Source organism: Lacerta agilis, chromosome 13 (genome assembly GCF_009819535.1).
Source record: "Lacerta agilis isolate rLacAgi1 chromosome 13, rLacAgi1.pri, whole genome shotgun sequence".
NCBI classification, from domain to species: Eukaryota; Metazoa; Chordata; class Lepidosauria; order Squamata; family Lacertidae; genus Lacerta; species Lacerta agilis.
The window spans coordinates 1904713-1923738 of NC_046324.1; the positions used below are offsets into that span (position 1 = coordinate 1904713).

General features: G+C 42.9%; 1 protein-coding gene across 6 annotated transcripts in view; it reads left to right on the forward strand.

The window, feature by feature from the left end:
* TJP1 (tight junction protein 1) overlaps window positions 1-19026 on the forward strand; it is a 257369-nt gene that overhangs the window by 212970 nt on the left and 25373 nt on the right. For all 6 annotated transcript variants that reach the window (XM_033166577.1, XM_033166579.1, XM_033166574.1 and 3 more), the window contains 10 exons: window positions 4148-4290; window positions 7569-7674; window positions 9434-9584; window positions 10228-10336; window positions 11662-11881; window positions 12343-12527; window positions 14087-14182; window positions 15862-15944; window positions 17209-17419; window positions 17898-17998. In XM_033166577.1, coding sequence (XP_033022468.1) covers window positions 4148-4290; window positions 7569-7674; window positions 9434-9584; window positions 10228-10336; window positions 11662-11881; window positions 12343-12527; window positions 14087-14182; window positions 15862-15944; window positions 17209-17419; window positions 17898-17998 — 1405 coding nt within the window. The remainder of the gene's footprint in view (window positions 1-4147; window positions 4291-7568; window positions 7675-9433; window positions 9585-10227; window positions 10337-11661; window positions 11882-12342; window positions 12528-14086; window positions 14183-15861; window positions 15945-17208; window positions 17420-17897; window positions 17999-19026) is intronic.

Sequence of the window (19026 nt, forward strand, 5' to 3'; positions counted from 1 at the left end):
TCGGGGTAGTCCCTGGGTGCTGTTTGTGAGCCTCAGCCTGTCTTCTCTCACCTTCAAAGGCCTGAGACAGGCATCTAGAGATAGCTTTTTAGACTTGATCTGAGACTCAGTTGTGAAGATACTGATACCGTGGTTTGTTGGTAATTGCTGCTATTGCAGAGCTGTGTTTTTGTGGTGTAAAAAATACTGTGTTCTGGATTGTTCAGCATTTTTTTATTTGATATTTGAGTTGCTATCCACTTCGGAAGAAAGGCGAGCTATAAAACTGAAATATTTTTTAAATCTCTTCATCTGTCTTGATTCCTTTCAGCTTTTTGCTCTATTTAGGTGTTTTATTAGAAATTGGCATCTAGCTCTCCACTGTTGGAGACACGAAGCTGGGCTAGATGGCTTGTCTTGGAAAAGGCAGTTCTTGGGGGTGTTCAGAAGTTAATCTCATCTGTGGCAGAACCATTTTTTGGAAACCATCTCCTCCAGTAAAAGAGCTTTTGCCCACCATTCCCAAAAGGCACAGATTGATGAAAGAGGCAGAAAGTGTTCTTGTGGACAGGGCTCAGATGCCATTCACCTTATTGTGACACTGGAGGCGTACAAGGATTAACTGGGAAGTGTTGTGTGTCTGAATTGTGTGGATTTGACTGGCAGGACGGAAATTTGTTAAGAAATGAGCTGCCACTGATGAAACAAACATGAAGCTGACTTCACTTTTTGTGACTGAAGGTTATTTTAAAATGCTGCAGCATTAAGCATCCTTTTTATATATAAAAAAAACCCTTCCTGACACAGCACAGATGTTAGAAGTAAAAGCAATACTGGCAGAACACATGCACAGCGAAATAACACCTTTGATGACTCATGGGAAATGCAGCTGTAATTTTTAACAGCATTCTGTCACCTAGGAACAATGAGAGTGTCAAGACACTTCATGTATCTTAAACACTGGGAAAATTGAATGCTTACTAGAAAGTTCAAAAAAATGGGACGAGCTGCCATTCTTACATTTAAAAGGAAAAAAACTTTGACCGCAGCTTTATTTTCCTTGTTGAAAGCTATACCTTGCCTTTTTGTTTTGGGGCTTCCTTGTCCAGTGCATTTGGGAAGGGATTGAACCACTATTCTGGTACTGCTTACCTGCAAGAGTCTACCATCTTGTTCCTTAATTGATCTCAGTCATTCTTACTGTTGTAGCCAAAGGCCATAAAAACCATGACATTAAAAGAAAAAAGTAATTTTCAAAGCATATGCATGGTGGGGTATTAAAAAATAAACTTTACAGCCTCAACGTATGTCTCTAAGAGGCACAGTGGCTTAGTTCACGAACGGGTGCAGCCAAACGTCTCATTTCCCTCCTTCACTTCCTTTGTTTGTGCAAATCACAGTTAGTCATTAACATCTGAACTGGGTTACAGACTATATTTTGCTTTTCTTTCCTGTCACAACAAAATTAGGGTTTATGTGAGAGCAAGGAAATGAGGGAGAGAATTGGGAGTGTGCAGTGGCTGAGGGAGAAAGAGTGAGCCCCAAGTTCAGGCACAAATAGCCAAACCATGGTTTGCAGTTAGATGCATGGAGCTGCCAGTGATGTACATCAACTGTCAGCTGCTTCCCATTCATTCCTTTGTGGAAGCTTATTCCTGTTGGTATCTGGCAGTCCTGCGATGTGCTTCCTCTCTGTGACATTGTCAGATTGAAGGTATGAAAGCAAATGGACTGTGAAGTCATGACTTCCCAAATGTCATTCACATAAATAACATCAAATAATTACGAGGCTGTGAAGAGGTGGGTGGAAGAGAAGAGGCTGAGGTTGATAAAGTACTGTTAGACAAAGCAGTACTTCATGCTTCAATATTTTAAGAAATCACTTAGTTGCACAGCTTAAGGACAGCAGCCATCACACTTTCACCTGGGAAGCAAGCAACCCAGCCAAACCTGGAAGAGTGCATGGTTGCAAAGTAAGGTTTGGCAGCCTACAGTCAGTAGACCAAATCTCACCACCTGAGAGATGCTCTGGGTCCCTTTTCGGTTAGTAGTCTTCAACCATTCTTCTGCATTAAAGATAAGGGAGCCCAGGCCTCCATTTCATCATCTGAAACAAGCAAGCAAATTCAGTGAACCCATTGGCGTGACTCACTTTTTAGGTTTGTGTGGGTCCTAGCACACAAACTGAAGACAAATGTTCTAGATCAAAGGATTGGCTTGTCCATGGGAGAGGGCTGTAGCTTCCCCCATTTTCAAGCAGTCAGGTTCACCTCCCCACTTCCAACAGCCAAGATAGTATTTTAAGCAGGGCTTGAATGAGATGCAACCTCCTTTCTTTGAGATCCACCACAAATCAGAAGATTTATCCAAGGTATGGTCTGAAGGAACTAGAGACTACCACTTTGCTGAAGCTAAACAGGTCTGAGTCTGCTCAATGCTAGGATAGGAGACCTCCTGGGAACCTCAGGTTCCATTGAGGTATATGCTTAAGAAACAAAAAGAAAATTAATAAATGCTGAGCTTGGTAGACTAATGGTGGGATTCATCTGTAAGGCAGCTTTGTGTGTTTTGAGTAAAGCAAGCTGAAGTCCAAAAATTAGATGGTTAGGTTGGAGAGGGTGTTGGGAGTCAAAAGAGGCATCAGATGTTGGGTCCTCCTTTCAGATTTCAGTAGCTGCAATAATTCTATGTGCAGTTTCTCCAGTGGAACCACAAGCAGCAAAAAGAATGAGGACTGTTCAGAAATGCAGCCCTGGGGTAGATGACGTGTGTGCCCCCCCCCCCAAGCAATGTGACAAAGCTTACTTTTGTAATGATGTTGTCATGCTATGTGTGTTCCTGCTTCAACAGCAGTAGCAATGTTGAATGTAGCAAACGACCATGCAGCAGGATGGGGCCGGGACCCCCAGTATGTTTAACTGTGGAACAGGAAGTGGCCACAACATTGTGCTGTGGTTTTTGTATTTCCTTGTGTTTATTATAATGGTTTTTGCCTATAAACGCCACTTTTTCTAGCTGTTAAGCATTTAGCATTTGTTTTCAAAATCGCAAGGTGTTCCTGCATGAAGTGCTCTTTCTTCGATGTGTATACAGTATTAATCAATAACATTGCTGCATAGTCTTTTGGTTATTTAAATGTCAAATCAAATAATTGGTGCTTAGTATTTGAATGCCTCCCCTCCATGCAAAATAATAATAATAATAATAATAATAATAATAATAATATAGTTTATTATTTATACCCCGCCCATCTGGGATAACTTGGTGGCAGCTCTGTTCCTCTTCTGCAAAACTGCTGTGTTTACAAAATCTGTGCTTGACTTCAAGCATGGCCATCCAACCAATGACTTGTTGCTGTTTGCAGTGTGGATATTGAGGCAGCGGTGCCATCTAGCTGTAGCAGATTGATTGTATGGTGGCGAAGAAAGCACTCTGTCTCTCCTTTTGGGAAATTTGCTAGTCATTTATGGTGGGGGACAATTGTTTAGGAAATCAAAACAAGTATTGTTTTCTCTTATTTAGTTATTCATTATATCTAAGTTAGGTTTGGCGAGGGGTGGGAGGTAAATCTGTGTGACTTTATAAAAATGGTTTATTCTGTATATCCTCCGAAGGAGAACAGGGTTTCTCCCATTTTTCCTAACACAACCCTGTGAGGTAAGCTGGACTTGAGAGACAAGCCTGCCTGAGTGGGAATTTGAGCCTGCAAAATTCCAGCTTTGGTGACGGCGTCCATTGGGTGTCACAAGAACCATTTCCCAGCCCCCTTGAGAGATAGCATGGCACTGTCTCCTTAGCCCAGCAGTGAGGAACCTGGGCGCGGTGGGGGGTGGTGGAGCTCCAGGTGCTGCTGAACTACAATTTCTACCATCCCTGACCCACTGGCCGTCGTGCTGTCTGGGGCTGTTGGGAGTTGGATCCCAGAAACGTTTGGAGTGAAACAGGTTCACCACATAAAAAGTGAGGAAGTCTGTAGCAATTAGTGCCTGCATCTCTGAGGATCTTGCCTAATCTGTGCTAGACATTTCCACAGGAAATCCTCAGAGCAATGTCACCTGCTTACTATTTTTATGACGGGTGTAATCTACAACTACTTGATTCTCTAGATTTCCTTGGTGGAATTACTGTTGAAGATTTTTAAATGAAGTTTTGTTTTTTCTTGATTTAGTCTCCGAAGTAGAGATGATGAAAGAATAGCAAAGCCAGGAGCAGTCTCCACACCTGTGAAAAATGTAGAGGAACCCACAATTTCCAAATCACTGGAAGAATCTGTAACGGAGAGAAATGATAAGCAGACTCCGCCACTTCCTGGCAAGTATTAAGGCTACTGCCTGGTTAAATTGACTAGGATTTCTTCAGTCACCTGTGTTTTAAACCAGTTAACATATTCAGTCTGCATGTGAGGTTAAGCAATCATTCTGAAGCAAAAACATACTCAGCATTTTTAGATGACCTGCATCTTTGAGGCATTCCTTCATGGGGTAGAGAAAGGGTGAAGGGCTGTACCTCAGCGGTAGAACATCTGCTTTGCATGCAGAACGTCCCAGGTTCAATCCCCAGGTTAGGGCTGGGAATGTTCGGTCTGATGGACCAACTGGCTGGATTGCTATAAGGCAGCAGCATCCTATGCCTCTTCTAAGATGGTGTTTATCATATACAATTTTTAAGTATACTGTACACACTTTTTTATTTAAAAAATCTGCTTGATCAATCAGGTCATGCTTTTAGTTGATCAACAGTTGTAAAAATAGATCAGTTTATTAAGTGTTGCAACCCCTGGTATGTATAGCTATACTTCTGTATTATAGCAGTTGAGGATTTTATTTATTTATTTACTTCCCATCCTTTTCCTAAGGTCCCCAGGACAGGTTACAAGATTAAAACACAACATTAAAAAACAGTTTAAACCAATTTAAAACAATAAAAAGTGGGTCCTAAAAACATACGCTTCAAGTGTCAATAGGTCAGGTAAAGAAGTGTGTCTCCAGCATTCTCCAGAAGCTGCATAAAGAAGAGGCCAGGCACACCACTGGGAGGAGGGAGTTTCATAACTTAGGGGCCACCACTGAGAAGGCCCGCCTAGGCTGCTGCCTGCCCTCTAAAAAGTGCTTGTGACTTCAAATATAAGATTGGATTTTATTTCTTCTAGTCTAATTACCTCCAACTCAAGTTGGGCTTACCCCATTTGAAAAAATATTAATTCCTCATGTTTAAAACCTACAGTTCCAGTGCCACTGCTTTCCTGCCCCCAGCACTTAAAAACATCTCATTGTACAATTCAGACAATTCTTAACTTATCTCTCCCATGCATGATGCTGCTCGAAGTGGATCGCTTTTTGCTATACCTTGCTGCATGGCTCTATGCACTCCTGAAATATATTTCCCTGGTTCCCTTCTGTCTTGGGTTTAAGACATCCTTTAACACAACTTAAGGTCTGCTCATGAGTTAACTAATCTAAGGTGGTGACATTTCCCTATGGCTAGCAAATCATGGGTGTTGGTCCTGGGCAGACGTTGGTCTTCTGCAGCTGTGCCTACACCATGATAGAGAAACATTCTAGCGCTTTTTGAATGCCGAGCTTCACATTGAATCTCAACAGAATATCTGTCCTAGGCTTTCAAGTTAAGCTTACTCCCTGAAAGGGATGTAACATATCTGAATTTGTACATTTTTTTAAAAAAATGTAAAAGATCAGTTTTGAACAGTAAATTAAACATGAGCAACTAATGAAAATTAAACACGGCCATCTATGTACTTACATTTATCCATCATTTTTTAAAATGATTACCATAATATTAATTTCTATAGTCATGTTAAATTATTTTAATAAAGCAAAAAGCTGCAAGTCATATTGTACCCTCCAATTTATTGAATGCTCTCCAAGTAGAAGTTTAGCTTTTGTATTTTGAAGCATATACTATCTGCTGAGCTTTTTACGCAACCACATTAAATACAGTACATAATAAATTAAAAATTCTAGTACATTAAAAATAAATGTATTACTTCCCAGTCTGTCCTCTTAAATACATAATTGTATAGAACAGCATCTTTACCGGCCTCACGCCTAATGATACATCTCTGATGTCAGGTACAAGGCAGATGGGTGTAGAAGTTTGGCAGGCCTTATTTGGCTGACAGTCTGGAGGCTCCCCACCGTTGCCTTGGGCACAGTTTAGAGGCAGAAATAAAGATGTGTTAAATCTTGATCAAACTGAGGACTTAAAACCACTGTATTGGCCCCTGTTCTTCCTTAGATTGGATCTGAATGAACTTTGCAAAGGAGCAAGCCAAGTCATACCTGTTTCCTAGTTCTGCTGGATCTCTCAGCGGCCTTTGACACCATTGACCATAACATCCTTCTGGACTGTCTAGAGGAGTTGGGAGCTGGGGGCACTGTTATACAGTGGTTCCGCTCCTTCCTCCTGGGCCGTGTTCAGAAAGTGGTGGTGGGGGATGAGTGTTCAGACCCCTGGGCTCTCACTTGTGGGGTGCCTCAGGGTTCCGTCCTCTCCCCCATGCTTTTTAATATCTATATGAAGCCACTGGGAGAGATCATCAGGGGGTTTGCGCTGGGTGTCCATCAGTATGCAGATGATACCCAGCTCTACCTCACTTTCAAATCAGAACCAGTGAAGGCGGTGAAGGTCCTATGTGAGTGCCTGGAGGCGGTTGGAGGATGAATGGCGGTTAACAGATTGAGGTTGAATCCTGACAAGACAGAAGTACTGTTTTTGGGGGGACAGGAGGCGGGCAGGTGTGGAGGACTCCCTGGTCCTGAATGGGGTAATTGTGCCCCTGAAGGACCAGGTGCACAGCCTGGGAGTCATTTTGGACTCACAGCTGTCCATGGAGGCGCAGGTTAATTCTGTATCCAGGGCGGCTGTCTACCAGCTCCATCTGGTACGCAGGCTGAGACCCTACCTGCCCGCAGACTGTCTCGCCAGAGTGGTGCATGCTCTGGTTATCTCCCGCTTGGACTACTGCAATGTGCTCTATGTGGGGCTACCTTTGAAACTGACCCAGAAACTGCAATTAATCCAGAATGCGGCAGCTAGACTGGTGACTGGGAGTGGCTGCCGGGACCACATAACACCAGTCCTGAGAGATCTACATTGGCTCCCAGTACGTTTCCGAGCACAATTCAAAGTGTTGGTGCTGACCTTTAAAGCCCTAAACGGCCTTGGTCCAGTATACCTGAAGGAGCGTCTTCACCCCCATCATTCAGCCCGGACACTGAGGTCCAGCGGCGAGCGCCTTCTGGCAGTTCCCTCCCTGCGAGAAGCAAAGCTACAGGGAACCAGGCAAAGGGGCTTCTCGGTAGTGGCGCCCGCCCTGTGGAACGCCCTACCACCAGATGTCAAAGAGAACAACAACTACCTGACATTCAGAAAATACCTGAAGGCAGCCTTGTTTAGGGAAATTTTTAATCTGTGATATTTTAATGTATTTTAAGATTTGTTGGAAGCCGCCCAGAGTGTCTGGGGAGACCCAGCCACATGGGCAGGGTACAAATAAAATGATGATGATGATATTTGTGTGTGCTTTAAAAATGCATTTTGTTCAATCTTCTTTTGTGCTTTCTAAACAGAACCAAAACCAGTCTATGCACAGGCGGGTCAGCCAGATGTGGATTTACCTGTTAGTCCATCCGATGGCCCTCTTCCAAACTCAACCCATGAAGATGGAATGCTTCGGTAATGGAACTCTTGCTTTTCCTTGTCTTTCACCAGACCAGCATGGGCAGTGTCAGTTGTGTATCTGCTCCCTGACAGATCTGTCGGATGGGGGGAACCTGTGGTTCTGCAGGTGGCCTTGGATTCCAGCTCCTATTAGTTGCACCCAGCATGGCCAGTGGTGAGGAGTGATAGAAGTTGTGGTCCAGCAAAATATGGAGGGCCACAGGCTCACCATCCTTCACCTAGCACAGTGTTTCTCAAACTTGGGTTCCTAGCTGTTTTTGGACTACAACTCCCATCATCCCTAGCTAGCAGGACCCATGGGTCAGGGGTGATGGGAGTTGTAGTCCAACAGCAACTGGCCTAGTGGCTGCAGTTTGCTGAGCCAGTGTCTTCAACCTACAGTTTCATTGGGAAGCTTTTGTGCTTCCAATACTGGAGGACCCCTTAAAGTTGCCATGATTTCCTTTAATGGTCATTCCATGCATTATGTAGAAGCAAGGCTGGTTCTTCCACTAAATCACACTCTGTAGGAAGCTGAAATCCATCCTGGTGCTATTGAGCATACCTGTATGATGCAAGTGTTTTATCTTGTTCACATTACATGCTTAGGTGTATGTGTCCAAAACATAAATGTATACAGAGGATCTATGCACTTCTGACAAACCCTCCTTCGCTCACTAAACCGTCACTCAATGATGGTGTCAAAGCCAGGTCAGTGAGCAAGCTGTTATGTGCAAGTGAAGCAAACCTAAGATGGAGAAGGATCACAGCTCTGTGGTAGAGCACCAGCTTTGCATGCAGCAGGTCCCACGTTCAATCCTCAGCATCTTCAGATGGGCCTAGGAATGTCCTCTATCTGAAACCTGAGAGAACCATTCGCAGGCACTGTGCACAGTAGGAAGCTGGGTGGACCAACAGTCTCACTCTGTTAAGGCAGCTTCCTATGTTCCTGTTGGGAGAAATGGAAGTAAAATGACTGTTCTTCTTCCACACCCCATTTTGAGCACCCATTGTTGGCCCAGGATCCTGATTTAAGGAGGCAGCTGACATTCAGTGGAGAGGGTTGGGCAAGACAAGATTCCCAGGTACTCTAGAGCAAAACAGCTCCCCCATTCCTAGTAAGTAATCATGAGCTGTCTTTTAAAATAGCATAATCTGTGGCCTGTTTCCATTTTGCAGCTGGAAAGTTACATGGCCTAATTTTATAACTGCCTGAAACAGGTGCAAACATAAAAGGATGCCTCAAAATGGGTGGTCTCTTAATAAAAGTATGAGCAGGGTTGGTACTTTAGGTCTGTGTAAAGACTGATTTCTTTTTAAAAATCATTCATAAAAGTATTTATTTGCTGCCCTCTCACAAAACATCCCAACATGAAAAAATTGAAAGCAATATGAAACAATCATTAAAATGGCTGGATACTCAAGGGGCATTTTAGACAACTGTGTAGATCTGCTGGTATTAAAAAATGTATATCCAAAGATACCTGTAAATCTAAGGTGAGGATGCCTGCTGAATCTGCTGGAAGAGTGTTCTGCAGTTTGGGAACAACAGCACCAAATGCCCAACTTCTAGTTGAGGCCAGTTGGGCCTCTATAACCCGTATAACCTGCAGGAGAACTAACAGCACATCTTTGTATGATTTCAGTGACCCTGCTAGGATATAAGGGCTTTTGACAGCATTTCAGAGTACATGAAGAAACCATGTAAAGGTTTTGTGGCCAGGGATGGGCTGGCAAGAGACAGTTATTAAAAAATATTTCCTAATCCATGCAGGCCAAGCATGAAGCTTGTGAAATTCAAAAAAGGAGACAGTGTGGGCTTGCGGCTGGCTGGTGGCAATGATGTGGGGATATTCGTAGCTGGTGTTCTAGAGGATAGCCCTGCTGCCAAAGAAGGCTTGGAAGAAGGAGATCAGATTCTCAGGGTAGGTGGCAATCTTGAACATTAACATGATGATGATGATGATATAGATAAACAATAAATAAACATTCCCTGGGTGGCTTGCAGAAAAATAGTAACAAATTATAAACTAAGAATAATAAATAATAATAAAATTAAACAACCCTTGCATGGAGGTAGCATACAATTTATAAAACTAGGTTTCTGAAACATCGTAAAGGTAAAGGACCACTGGACAGTTAAGTCCAGTCAAAGGCAACTATGGGGTGGGGTGCTTCAGGCTGAGGGAGCCGGCGTTTGTCCACAGACAGTTTTCTGGGATATGCGGTCAGCATGACTAAACCACTTCTGGCATAGCAGTTTAAAGGCTTGGGTTCATCAAAAGTTCTTCACCTAGTTCCAAAGTACCGCAAAGAAGGTACCAGGCAGGCCTTTCTGGGGAATGTGCCACTACCAAAAAGGTACCCAGAGCAGGGCATTCAAAGATGGTCTTACGGTTTGGTTGTGGAGAGTTCTCAGCATGATTTGCTTAGGCGAAAGAGACTATAAGTTCATGGCACATGTGCTACGAGATACAAACATAGTAATGCAACTAAAGAGAATGTCTAGTTGCACACTTGGGTTCTGTCAACTGCGTAGTAACTTTTTGAACTGTTGCTTTCCACCAGGTGAATAACGTAGACTTCACAAATATCATCAGGGAGGAAGCAGTACTGTTTCTGCTTGACCTCCCTAAAGGGGAAGAGGTAACAATTTTGGCACAGAAGAAAAAGGATGGTAAGTAACTGCCGTTTAATGAAAGGACAAAAACTATTTCGATAGACTCTCTTGGATAATAATCAAAAGAGAGCTGTCCTCAATTCCTTGGATTGGCAGCAGTGGGGCTTCCTTATCCCGGTCGCTTCTTTTAAAGGCTGCAGGGTCTGCAATCTAATACTGTTGTCTGAGTCATTGGTATTAATTGGTCCAGGCTCACCGGTAGTACCGTATGCAGCAGCAAAACAGAACCAAGCTACAACATTCCTTGCCTACACCAGGTGTGTGCGCACTTCAGGCTTGTGGGATCTGCTTTGTGTGAATGGGAAATGGTAGAGGTAGAGCCCATTACTTAATAAACCCCATGATGCATTTGACAGACCTGAACGTTTAAGTATAATCTACACCTGAGTTCCTTCAAAATGGGGACACTAGCTTTCTGATTTTGTGCTGGAGCGGTGGAGTATTTCTGATCCTGATTTGTGGTGTATTTTGTATTTTGTTTTATAACTTCATTGTTAATTTTCTGCTGTTCAGCACTTTTTTTTCTTAATGCTAATCGTAGACATTTTTGCAAATAAATTAAATTCAGTCCTGTCAGTTTATTCCTGTAGCTTAATGGATCGGCACATTACAACACACCCAAGAAATTAGCTTTGTTGTGCTCCCAATTCAGTGTGCCTGTCATTGAAGTGTCTCAAGAGTTCCAAGCAAATTTACTTGGGATCTTTGTTCATCCCTGACCATGAGTACATGCTGGTACTGCAATACAAATTAGTTCTCGAGTACGTTCTGATAGTGCTGAAAACCATCCTGCCTTTTGCCATTTTCAGGTTTTTTAACCATCTGCAGTAGGGATGGGGATCCTGTGGCTCTCCGGATATTGTTGGACTCCCATCAGCCTTGGACAGCATGACCAGTGGTCAAGGATTATGAGAATTGTAGGCTAGTGACAACTTGGGGAACCACAGGTTCACCACTCTGACCTACGGAATTCAGCTTATTCTCAAATCTATTGTTTGATTCAATAATAGTTTTCTGTAAAAACAAAATAAAAAATAAATTAATTCCTTCCAGTAGCACCTTAGAGACCAACTAGGTTTGTTCTTGGTGTGAGCTTTCGTGTGCATGCACACTTCTTCAGATACAGATTTCGTGCATGCACATGAAAGCTCACACCAAGAACAAATTTAGTTGGTCTCTAAGGTGCTACTGGAAGGAATTTATTATTTGTTTTGTTTTGATTATGGCAGACCAACACGGCTACCTACCTGGAACTGGAACTATGGAAGTTTTCTGTAAGTGCTGGAAAGCATTAAGTTTGTGCTTTTATTCCATTCTTGCAGTTTATCGGCGCATTGTGGAGTCAGACGTAGGAGATTCTTTTTATATAAGAACTCATTTTGAATATGAGAAGGAATCTCCCTACGGACTTAGCTTCAACAAAGGAGAGGTGTTTCGAGTGGTGGATACATTATACAATGGCAAGCTTGGATCCTGGCTGGCTATTCGGATTGGCAAGAATCACAAAGAGGTGGAAAGAGGCATTATACCCAACAAAAACAGGTATTTCAGAATAGCTCTTGGGAAAGCATTTATTTGGCTGAACGGCTAAGCTTTTGTAAACCTGCATTGTGCTGAATTTCTTGGATGGAATTGCTGAAACTTCAGACTAGTTAATTTAAGAGTTTTGCTTTAGAGCATCAATTTGCAAACTTCAAGCTCCCATAACTGCAATTCAGAGTACATATGCAAGGTACAGATTTGCCCTTGATAATCATATCTGTATTTTGGATGTGTGAAGATGAAGCATTGGAGATGCTGGAGATGCATGCAGCTGTTTCAAGCTATAGGGCGAACAGCAGAATCCTTTTTGGATTTAAACATTTTGCTTTGCCTGGAACCAAAGTTGGGATGTGAAGTGGCACATGCACAGAAAAGCCTTGGAAACGCAGGTCTAGGAGCTAAGCCAGGCTGCTGTTTTCCCCCCAGTGTCAGTGTTCATTGTCATTGTTTCTTCCACACAGAGCTGAGCAACTGGCTAGCGTGCAATACACCCTTCCAAAGACAGCTGGTGGGGACCGTGCAGATTTCTGGAGGTTTCGGGGCCTACGTAGCTCGAAAAGAAACCTCAGGAAAAGCAGAGAGGACCTTTCTGCCCAGCCAGTTCAGACCAAGTTTCCTGCATATGAGAGAGTTGTTCTTCGAGAAGGTGGGTTTCAAATGAAATTGAAATGTTACTGTGATTAACCATGTTCAGGGTTTGTGTTTGGAAAGAGGGGAAAGGAAATGGCTTGGCATATAGAACGTTAACATAAGGGTGAAGGAGGAGTTGGAGAGAACGTGAAGAGATGATGATGATGATGATGATGATGAAGATTACTACTGCAGTTGTAAAGAGCCTGGAAGTTTCACACATTAAAATATAAGTTTCTACCTACAGGATTCTTAATCTAATGGACATGATACAAAAGGAAAAAGGAGTTTGGAGAGAATATGAAAGCAAGCATTAGAGCTGCTGTTCCCTCCTTAGCCAACAGCTGGAGAAGTGAAAAGTTGGAAGATGTGGACAATAGAAGGGATTAGTTGGGTAGGAATGGGTTTAGGATATTTCCACCAATTGATTGCATTCATTCCAGACCTCAGCTTGCTCAAGTAAACACTTTTATTCCCTAGGCATAACAAATGCCTGTGGTGTTTCCTTTCCAGTCTTCCAAAAAAATGGCTTGCCCTTCTGGTGTTTTTGTTTAAACCCATTGTTTAAAACTCCAAACCTTCTTTCTCCTGTTCTGCAACACTGCCTTGCATCTTTTCCCTATAAAAGTGTACTGTAAAGGTTTGGTGGTTCAAACCTCAGTGATGGACAGATTCCCCTTGGCTCTATAATGGAACCAGCTCTGAATGTGTGATCTTTCTTTGGTAAGCATTTGAGAGAAAAGCTTGCCTGCTTTGCCCACCACCTACTTCTCTTCAGCTCATAATGTTGGCCTATGTGTGCTGACAGCGTAACACCTGGGTGCCTTGTTATATTGCCCTTGCTGGGAATGGTTGATTGGTTTCACCTGCCCCAGTAGCAGCCGTGGCAGGAATTCAAGCACACACATGTCCTGAACAAATCCTGCTGAGGCCAAGAGAGGGCTTTAGGTCGAAAAGTGGGGAAACAGCCTCCTAACGCACTTGCAAGAAACAGTCAGGATAATTGGCCGACCCAGGTAGAGGTGACACTTTCCAAACAAAAGGCTGCTTGGTTGGTGGACTTGGTCACATAAGATTACAGTAATCAACTAGAGCTTGTTTCATCATTAATTGGCACTTAACATTAAATAACTTCTGTGCCTACTAAACAGCAGCTGACTTGTGGCACTTCTTCTGCCAACTGGTGGGTTTTTTTTTTTTTAAGTAAACACTTTCATCTTAAAATGTCAGAACTCATAGCACACTAAGATTGACATTGCTGTCAGTCTTTATTATTATTATTATTATTAAAAAGATGACTGACTGTTCCCAATACTACCCTGCCGTGAATCTGTTGTCCCCCCCCCAATCTCCCCAGTATGTGCCTTTTGAAAGGGATTTTTTTTTTTTGTCCAGACCCACTTTTGTGTTTCAGCCACACCCACTTTGACATGCGCCTGCACAGGTTTAGCCATGGGTCAGTGCAGCCCTTGGCATGAAAAACAGCCATCCCCACTCAACGCCATCAAAGAATGTCTTGGTAGTTTTTTTGTTTTCGTTTAAAGAAGACTTACTATGATTTCCCTTTAATTCCAGCTGGATTTCTCAGGCCTGTAACAATCTTTGGACCAATTGCAGATGTTGCACGGGAGAAACTGGCAAGAGAAGAACCAGATATTTATCAGATTGCAAGTAAGCACCTTGCCTCTCTTCTATGTTCTATGTTTTCCCAGCTAAACCCCCTCCAGCTTACAGGTGCAGACCAAAGTTTTAAAACAATTCCTGGGATTAGAGAGGATTGATTTGTTTACCTGTTTACCACTTATATGCCAAAATGGCTTCTAAGCCATTAATTACTATAACATCAATACATAATTAAAATAAGCAGTAGCAAAGCCATGGGGGAATTAAAGCATTCTTAATTAAAATATACAATAAAACAATTTAAAAGCATAACTCTTGAAGCAGTTAAAAAACCTGTTAAAATAAAATAACAAGGTCAGTTCAGGACAGTGCTTGCTTAAACAGGTGTGTCTTCGGGAGCCGGTGGAATGCCAGTGCTGATGGGGCCCCTCGTATTTCAGCACGGAGGGCATTATGAAACCTTGGTGGCACATTGTATACGAGGAGACAATGACTTGAGAGCATAGATGAGAAGTTTGTGCTCTCTTATGCCAATATTTAAATGCTGATGAAACATCCAAGCAGGTTAAATGAGGTGTCTCTATTACCAGTGGCTTCCTCATTTATGTGGCAGAAAAGACTTTTAAAATACAACACACATGAATATCTAGATGTTGTAAATGCTCTAACATTGGAAAACAACACTGCTATATTGTGTCAGACCATTCACAGTCTTGCCTGCTGCTGACTACCAACCCCATACCTGTTCCTTTTTAAGTGCTGGTGCTGGGGAAAGAACACAGGGCCTTCTGCACACAAAGCATGTGTTCCACCACCAAGCTGTTAATCAGCAGCCCAACCTGTCTCTGCAAGGAAATGAGTGGTGTATTTGTGTGATTCAAAGTAAAGCTGGTGTTCTCTTGCACATTCAGCTAGGCCTGGGAGATATAGCATCATATCGCCCAGGACCGGTATGAGGAGCAGACCGTGATGTCAGCTGGAGGGAGTCAGTAGAGGGACACAGGAGCAGTGGTGGTTTCACCAGCGATATATCACTGAGAGAAGCTGACATCCCACTTTGCCCTCATACTGCGCAGAGGGAGAAAAAAGCTGTATTGGTGAGGCGCCAATACAGCTTGCTCCTCCCTCTGTGTCTTTAAACTGCTCAAATGAGTGTGCAGCTGCCCTTGCCTCAGTCAAGCAGTTAAAGCTGGCGGTGTGGTGCGGGCTCCATGAAACTGCTCAGCTGAGGGGAGTGTGGTTGCTGCTCCCTCTAGTGAGCAGGTAAAGGAGCCCCGGTGCTCCGCCCGTTCATGGGTTCCCTTCCCCCAGCTGAGCAGCCCCAATGCTCCAGCTGAGCAGCAAGAGCACCAGGGCTGTCTCAGCGGGGCGGTGGGGACACATTCCCTCCTCCCAGCTGAGCAGCACAAACAAGCTGCATTGTCCCAGCCCACGAGCTTTGGTGAAACCGCCTCAGCTCTTGAGGTGAGAGCTGGGGAGGTTTCACCCAGTGTCTCGCGGGCAGAGGCCACTGCATCTTGCTTTTTCAACATCGTGGTATATCAGCACCCCAGAATGCATAAGCAATACTGTTCTGTCCTAACCATGAAAGAAGTGACTTTGGAAAGTGATGTTTGAAAGCTTATAGAAGATTTTCAAAGAAGAAATTTGATAATCTTGTTACAGGCGGTAAAAATTTTACATGTAACTGACCCACAGGTGTTGATTAACTGTTTTCTCTTTAACAGAAAGTGAACCAAGGGATGCTGGTACAGACCAGCGTAGTTCAGGCATTATTCGTCTGCACACAATCAAACAAATAATTGACAGAGTAAGTGATTAAATGCTCATTTGTATGTTTCTTGTTGGGTCTTTCATGCAGGAACACAGAAGATGATAAAACCATTTTAAGGAACACATTAGCCACAAATTACTGAAAGTGTGGGAAATGCAAGACATGGCATGGCAAGGTGTAATTTAGACATTGCTGCTGCAGTGTGAAAGTCGTGTTTCTGTGGTTTCACCCATGATGCTGCTGGGATGAAATGCCACACACAGCCATGTGGTGGGGATTGTTGTACAGATCGTTGCCAAGAATTGCATGGCCAGGACCTGTGCAATTGTCCTGACCCCTTCCCCAGCCTGGTGCCCTCCAGGTGTGTTGGACCACAGTTCCCATCAGCCTCCTCTCTTCACACCCTGGACCTTCCAGTTTGCTACAGCAACCCCTGGCTGAGCTTTGGATTTGGCACCTCAGCTTCCCCCTTGCTTGCTTCCTTTTTGGTGTTCTCTGACCTTCATATGAGGTTGAAATGTAGTTCTTTGTAAATTTCAAAGGAAAATGCCAGTGGTGTGCAACATTCCAGGTTCGGCAAATGGTCTCCTTCCAGAGTGCTTTTTACTCATGTGTGCTTGCATGTTCATTGACTAGCTAATCCTCCCTGCAGAAGGAACTAAACTGCCACTTGTGCTAAATGTTAAAGAAAACCCCTCTTCTGTCCACATGCTAAATATGCAGGATAAGTGTGGTATAGATTTTTGAGGACCTACAACACAAAATCCTTGACCTGCTTATTAATAAATTATGCTTCAGATAGAATTGAATTTCATGCAGCAATTTGGAAAAAAGTAACCCGCACTTTGGTGTTTGTCTCAGAGAGTTCTAAATTTTAAAGATCTATAACAATGGTTATGATGAAACAAGAAGATGGACACAAAGCTTAAAATCATTCTGCTGTTTTATTGTTCTGTTCAACCTTTCTCAACAATCCTTACATTTTCAGACCTCCCATATCTGCCTTTGTATTCTCTGTTGACTGCAGAATTAATCTTCAAGGTGTCCAGCTTCACTCTTCCCCCTGCCTCCCCTTTCCTGGTAATTGACTCTTCTACCTGCCTGATTTTTCTGCTCTTGAATACAGCTGCAGATGTGAAAATAGTTTAAAATAATTGATTTTTGTGGAATCAGTTAGATTAAAGGTGGCAAGTTTGAAACCTTATGATGCACACTTTTAGGAGGCTTTAGAGAACAGGTCAAGAGCCCTTGTTTTCCTGGGTTGTCTGACTGCTTTCTTTCAATATTTTCTGTTTCTCAGGACAAGCACGCCTTATTAGATGTCACTCCAAATGCAGTGGACCGCCTGAATTACGCACAGTGGTATCCCATTGTGGTGTTCTTGAACCCTGATTCAAAGCAGGGCGTAAAGACTATGAGGATGAGGCTCTGCCCAGAATCCCGGAAAAGTGCCAGAAAGTTATATGAGAGGGCCCACAAGTTACGGAAAAACAACCACCACCTCTTCACAGGTGAGTGCACCAGGATGGAGAAAAAGGCTGAGAAGAAGCCAAAGGGTATGGGGAGGGAATGATGAAACAATGCATTCTTTTTCTTTCACTATGTGCTTACAACAAAATTTAATAGAGGATTGGACAAATTCATGGAGGATAATGGTTACTAGCCATGATGGCTGTATTTTGTCCTGACAGCCGGAGGCCGTAATGCTTCTGTATACCAGTTGTTGGAAGCCACAGGAGAGGGAAGTGCTCTTGTCTTCAGGTTCTGCTTGCCAATGGCCCATCTAGTCCAGCACCATCATCTTACAGTGGCCAACTAGATGCCATAGGAAGCCTGCAAGCTGGACTTGAGCATGAAAGCACTCTGCCCACCTGCAGTTCCCAGCAGCTGGTATTCAAAGACATTACTGCCCCAGACACAGTGCCATTTTCAATAGTTTTGGCGTTGTTTTGACAAAACCTCATTCAAACTCTGTATTCTTATTTTTAGCTACTATTAACTTGAATTCAATGAATGATGGCTGGTATGGAGCTCTTAAGGAAGCAATTCAGCATCAGCAGAATCAGCTGGTGTGGGTTTCAGAAGGAAAGGTATGGAATCTATTTTTGTTTTTGTTTTCTAAGCTGTTGCAGTGTAGTGGTGACATTTAAATGGACCTGTCTGCCTTTTCATTTGGGTTTGATAATTTTGAATAAGTTATGGGAAGGTGTGTATTGGAATAATATGGGAAATATCTTATTCTCAGCTACGTCTTCAGCATGGATTCATGAATTTCTTCCAATGAGGCATCTCAAAGCAATTTATAGTGCAATAAAACATGTATAAAGCAATTGCAGATACAAAAGCAATCTAAATACAAAAGAACTTCATATAAAACAATTTTTAAAACCCAACAATAATTACATGCATAAAATCAGTTTCAAATCCAATGCAGATACAAACCTGAATAACATTATCTACTTAGAAGGCTTGTTGAAAGAGGAAATTATTCAACCCTTTTGGTGCCTCTCTCTTGTGTGTGGATGGCGCCATTTTGGCTACCTAAGGACTGGCACTTCCTCTGAACCTTAGAAAAAGAAGCAAATGATGTTTGCATATTCCTACAATTCAGCTTTTGCAAGTGGTTGAATTATGCCTTCTCACAGAGGCAAGAGTAGATACTGAGGGGCAAGGGATAGCCTCTATGAAGGGGACCCTTGGGAGAGTGCAGGATGTGTCTGTGCTGATCTCCATTGATCCCCTTGCAGCACTTTGCTCTGTACAAACCCTTTTTCTACCCCAAATGTTTGTCCTAGTATGGCGTAGCATCCACTGCAGCATAAAATCCCTAAACTGCCTACATGCTTACCCAGTGCCTTTCTAGTGATGACAGGCATTTCACTAGTTTCTGTGTATTATGTAAGGCTTTCTTCTTTTCTTTTCTTTTCTTTTCTTTTCTTTTCTTTTCTTTTCTTTTCTTTTTTTGGGTGACTGTTAATATATATTGAACTGACATTTTCAGGGCAGCAATTCATTGCAATTCAAAGATCTGTCATGAGAAGTAATAGCTAATTTGCAATCCAATTGCTTCGAGTATAGCTGGGGTGATTTGTCATTCCAGTATTGGTTTACTTTTAAT